We start from the raw sequence: 6,000 nt of genomic DNA on the forward strand, positions 1-6,000 counted from the left end.
TTAAGGCCGTATTGATTTTTAGAACCATATATACTGTCTTTAGGTCTAAAATTCAATAACAAACCTACCTTCTTCTTTATCAAATGCATTATATATACAAATCGATTGATGTTTGATGGCTTTTTTTGTCAAACGCATTCATTTAAAAAAAAAAAAGTAGATAATTAAAAGAAGTAGAACATTTGTTGACAGGCAAATACTAGCTGCAGTAAAAAGTTTTTTTTTTCTTTTTTGCATAAAATTGCAAAACCCCTAGTCCTGTAGAATATCGTTGAATTCATTCTTTTATTTTTATTTTTTGAATAATATGCATATATAGCCAAGTAATATAGATGCAAAATGGTTAAATTGGCTTTGGTTTACTTTTTATATAATTCATATATGAACACATTTTCTCATATAATTTATAATATAAAGTTATTATATAACTTGATACATGTTTAATTAAAACACTTTACTTCACTATAAAATATGTACAAGCACGTTGGTATAATGACAGCTTCACACTAATATTGTACAACGTAGCGTAAATGTTGCATAGATGTATATTGCGACACCTGTTAATATATCTAAACATATTATGGAACAAAATAATGGACCTGCTACATTTTTATAATTGCCCAAAAGCAGCATTGCTTAGTATACAATGAATATTCATAGCCTTCCTATTCTTACGTTCTAACGTAGATACTGCCTAACCTAAGAGTTAAGAGCTAATAGAATAGATTAAAAGTAAAACACTGTATTTTGATTTTATTTGTCCATTGTTTTTACTTTTTTTTTTTAATGAAAATACATCTTTACTCGAAATTCAATTAGTGAAAAGTAAAAGATTAAAGTAAAAGAAATAATTTTGTTATGCTACACTATCAACTATGTAATAAAACTGGTTTTGGTGGTCATATATGGTCTAAATTCAAGATGTATCTTTATTCGAGAGTTGTATCTTTATTCGCAGGTAATAAAATTAAACTCAATCCCTTTTTTTTGGTTCAAGACGCTTATGAATCTGATACTGTAAAGCATTCTGTAAAAATGTATAGTATAGATGTGAGAATGCTCATTTCAAGCAAACAAAAATTGTACAGCATGAACCGGGATTTGATTTTGGTGTCTTTTGTAAAGGCTTCTTCCACTTCTCGAAAGATACTCATTGTAAATTGATTTAATTTACTAAAGAATCTGTAGTTTTTGAAGCAACAATAAACTGAAATTTAACTGAAAGTAAACTAGTTGCATGTGTAATTGAACTTTGGGCATGGAAGATTGCATACCTATCCGTTTTATCAATGACGCTAATACTATTAAGAGAACGTATCCTATATTGATCTCCCTAAGAAAAAAAGTAATTTATATAGCCAAACTATTTGAGATATGTGTAACGTCGAAATTTTTATGGTTTCTTTATTCAAGTTTTGCAATTGCAACACTTACTTGCATGTGTTTATTTAATTGTTCAAATTTTTCGAACTATTCAACAGAGTTCTCATAAAATATGAATTTTTCTTCTTTTCGCTGGTAAAATCATCTAAATCGAAACCCGCCATTTAATGGGGGATTTTAACGGATATAAAGGGGATTATTTTACCTGTAACGACATATTTGAATATCGTTGTAAAGACTTACCTTAAAATTTACATTACGCCTATCAAAATGTTTTATATTTTATTAAAATTCAACAGAAGCCAAAAGTAAAAAAAAAATTTTACGTTGAAATTTGTCTTACCATAGATTATGACCAGTAAAATTAATATTTTTGTTACGAAACACAAAATAGCTTATACATAACACGCTTACATTACTTACACGCTTTTACATTATAAGTCTTTGATTAATTTGATCACGTGGAAGCAATCTATCAATAATTATACTAGATGGCTGAAATGATAATAGTACGAGGGATCATTTAACCTGAGGGATCATTATTGTATAGCATTTTCCCATATATCTCATGTAAAATTTTAGAATTCCATTCGATTTGAACGTACCTTTACATCCATTATATATATAGTAAATTTTATAAAAATGATGAGTGGTTTAAACTTTTTACCTTTATTTAAACTTTTATAATATTAATAAAGACTCTACCATCGCATTATAAATAATGCTATCGTTGTTAGTTGGCTGCTTAACGTATCACATATAGTCTTTTTTAAAGTTTTTCATTTTTTTTCCACTTTTTATTTTTTTGTTAGTTTTGTAACAACATAAAGCTGCTAGTAGTAACTAGTATGATATTACCTCATTCGTTACTTTAATAAATTTTTATTAATTTCTTATTAAGCGTTAAAAAAGGTGCTTTTATATGTATATCTAGAATGTATATATATATGTATTTTCCGGATCTGTAGGTCACCGACAAGTGATCTTGTATATAAAATTTTTCAAAAATTATTAATTTTGAAGTATCGCTAGTATTTTCGACCATCTAGTCTCTAATTTCTCAAAATTATCAGTACAAATTTGGAAACGTCTACAAATTGCTCAATAGATACTGCGTACTAATAAATTTTTAAAAGCCAACCAATAAAAAGATTGGATACCTCGACGAGAATGTAATTTAATATTACTTGAATAAATCGAGCTTCCCACTCATTACCAAAGTTTATTCCAGTTTTGTTTCTGATTTCTTTGAACTTATATATTCAGAATGATCATATTCATATTTAATTATTGTCTTCTTCTATTCAACATCAATGGATATTTTTTAGACACATTTTATTGATTTTTATTATTGATGATCGGCAACTTGTAATACGTGCTTGTATTATATGTATGCATATGTTTTACATTATACTTTACTCTGTACTGGACTAGCAGAATCATTAATAATGTCTGTATGAAACCTTATACAATGTGGTAAAATCTGTCTTTATTAAATTACCTCTATATACAGGTTACCGCCAATAAAGAGGTATTGACTTTAATTTGTAGTGCTGTGTTAAAATCAACGATTTTGCAACACGATTTTTTAATTTAATAAATACATTTTGTGTTAGTAGAAAAAATTAAAACCAGTAAAGTACTTTAAAAACGTTCGAATAATTTTAGTCTATTCAGCAATCTCCCATTCGGGACCTCCTCCAGTAACACCTTCACATGTTGTAATTTCATTGCATAATCTGATAACAATTTTGTATTTCTTGCATTAAATTGCAAAGGACTTTTCCAAACAAACTTTTAACAATTTCCTTCATGAAGGTCTAGAACAACTTGGACAGCAAAACTTTATGATTAAAACATGCTATCTTAGAGCTTCGCGAAAGCTCAATAATTTCCCAATGTGTATATACGCCGTCTATTCGCTTGGAAAATTCTATTGATAGTATACAGAGGTCATTTACGTTAACATCTGACTTTTTTTTACTTTTTAATAATTTAATTTTTTTTCTTTCAATAGAACTTGTTGAAAATTACATAGTATTTATAGCTTAGTTAATTAAACTGGAAAAATGAAAATTTATTTTTGAAAAAGAAAGTTTGCTAGTTAATTAACTCAAATCTTTTTTTAATTGCAGATTATCACCAGCGGTGGGGTGACTTACAAGAACGAACCATGGCACAGAGAATGTTTCACTTGCTATAAGTGTAATACAAGTTTGGCTGGTCAACGATTTACATCACGTGACGATAAGCCATATTGTGCTGAATGTTTTGGTGAATTATTTGCCAAACGTTGTACTGCATGCTCTAAGCCAATCACTGGTAAGTATCAAAATTTTATTCCTGACATGATCAAAGTTTGCCTTTTTGGAAGCCTGCACCAAAAAATTCGGAAACTTGTAGAATTGATGAATAATAGGTACTCATACGTTTTTTTGATTTCAAAATATTTTACATCATATTCTTAACACAAATTGTTGTCCCGTATGCAACCGTCTTAGTCAACCGTTCTCGTGAGGACGTTCTTTTACAAAGTTGCTGTGGAAATTTAGCTTAGGTTAGATAATTGAATAAGATATGCAAATATTACTTTACCCTGACATTTTACAAAACGAGTATTCGGCGTACAACTAACTATCCGAAATTACTATTTACAGAGTATAACGTGACTCAACATTGTCGTTGGGAAAAATAGTTTTTGCTTTAGTTATGCAGCTATTTTCTTATAAAAATAAATCATCAAACAGGTTTTATATATCAATTATCGATATAGCTTTTAAACCTGCTACTCAAATGAAACTATTTTGGTCGCCTTCATATAGAACTTACGATAATTTTCAGGGACGAAACTAATTTTAAACTAAACATTCTTTAGCTATACAATACTTTCGGCGGTAAAATTATCAAGGACAGCTACTGAGGGATACGAAATTTATTGAGTTTATTCTTAGATAAATTTTCGTATTCTCCTGTGTTTTGTTTTGTAAGGCCAAAAATCAATCCTATACAATAAATAATTTAAAAATAACAATTATCGACCTTTCCCCGTATTCTCAAATTTTTCTTGTAAATATTCAATAAACTAATTGAAATTTATTATTCTTTTTTAGGAATTGGTGGAACCCGATTCATTTCATTTGAAGAACGTCATTGGCATAACGATTGTTTTGTTTGCGCCAGTTGTAACACCAGTTTAGTAGGTCATGGATTTATTACCGATGACACAGATATTATTTGCCCTGAATGCGCTAAAAAGAAGTTAATGTAAATAATTTTTTAAGATCAATTGAAACAAATTCAACAGCGCATTCATTTTAAAGGTATTTTTGTATATCATCTCTACTATAGCAATAAATATCTAATTTATAAAAACAAAATACCTCTAAAATATATATCATCTTACACTATGACGTTAATATGACGTAATTTATACATATACATACACACGTATACTATACATACACACATTATACACTAAACACAAACAAACTATAAAAAAACGACAAGCGAAAAAAAAAAAAAAAAAAATTAAATTAATTCACGAACCAACTTATTTTTTGAAACAAATTTTTTTTTATCCAAATCAATTTTCTTTTTTATTTTTAACTATAAAATTCAATGCCTTATTAGAAAATAACAATGAAGTTTACAAGACAATATTAATATATTTTTGAAAAAAATATTTAAATATTAACCCAAATTATAATTTTTTTAAGTGCAATTCCAAAAATGAAAATGTGTAATAATAAAATAATAACAGTGCCTATTCTAACACATGCTTGTCAATTATCCAAGAAATAAATCTTTTATTATTTGCCATGTTTTATTTTAAAAATAAAATTTTATTCAATAATAAAATAAATGTATATTTTAAATTATTATTTGTATTTGTTAATTTTTCTTTAATTTAGTGCATTTAAATTTAGTAAAAAATAGATATTATTAAAAAAAAAAAAACCGAGCGAATTTTTGGTGCTAATAAAATAATATTTAGTGAAAAAAAAAAATGGTGTTGGTATTTTTACAATACTTAAAATACGTATCCATATCATGAGCCTAAATTATAATGCTTTTTTTGTTTAATTTACGCTTCTACTTAGAATTTTATTTTCATTTATTTTTTATTTTTTGTTAATACAATGACTCTATTTATATCTAGTCTCTAAAAAAAATATGATGAAATAACAAATTGCCTTAATAATGTATCTAAATGTTTTTGAAAAAATTATAAGAAGCTTTTTTTTAGTATTTTGCTATGTAATTTAAAAAATTATTATTAACTATTTATATTTACTGAGAAAAAAAAATTAAAAAGCTTATAACTAGTCTTAAACGCTTTTCAATTTATAGAAAATTAAAAAAAATTAAAAAATTATATAAAAAAAAAAAAAAATGTATGTCAAATCATTGTTATAGAAATATTCTAGAAATCCCAAAAATGATTTGACGCAATCAAAATTTAATTTTTCCTCACAATTATTGTGGGAATGTTTTTTTTTTTTTGTTGTTGTTCTTGGATTCTTATTTTTTTATTTTAACTTCTTACATTTTGTCAATTAAAAATAAATAAAATCAATTTTATCCCTAGTTTACCCTATATGTTATTAAACTTTGTAT

General features: G+C 26.4%; 1 protein-coding gene across 3 annotated transcripts in view; it reads left to right on the top strand.

The window, feature by feature from the left end:
* Positions 1-4,883, top strand: part of LOC123305299 (four and a half LIM domains protein 2-like) — a 348,820-nt gene extending 343,937 nt beyond the window's left edge. The window contains exons 10-11 of one of the 3 annotated variants that reach the window (XM_044886982.1): positions 3,519-3,705; positions 4,494-4,875. In XM_044886982.1, coding sequence (XP_044742917.1) covers positions 3,519-3,705; positions 4,494-4,651 — 345 coding nt within the window. In that variant the 3' untranslated portion in view covers positions 4,652-4,875. Of the gene's footprint in view, positions 1-3,518; positions 3,706-4,493 lie in introns of all 3 variants that reach the window. The other 2 variants (XM_044886983.1, XM_044886984.1) reach the window with 2 other exon arrangements.
* Positions 4,884-6,000: the final 1,117 nt, after the last annotated feature.

This window comes from Chrysoperla carnea, chromosome 1 (assembly GCF_905475395.1).
Source record: "Chrysoperla carnea chromosome 1, inChrCarn1.1, whole genome shotgun sequence".
Taxonomy (NCBI): Eukaryota; Metazoa; Arthropoda; class Insecta; order Neuroptera; family Chrysopidae; genus Chrysoperla; species Chrysoperla carnea.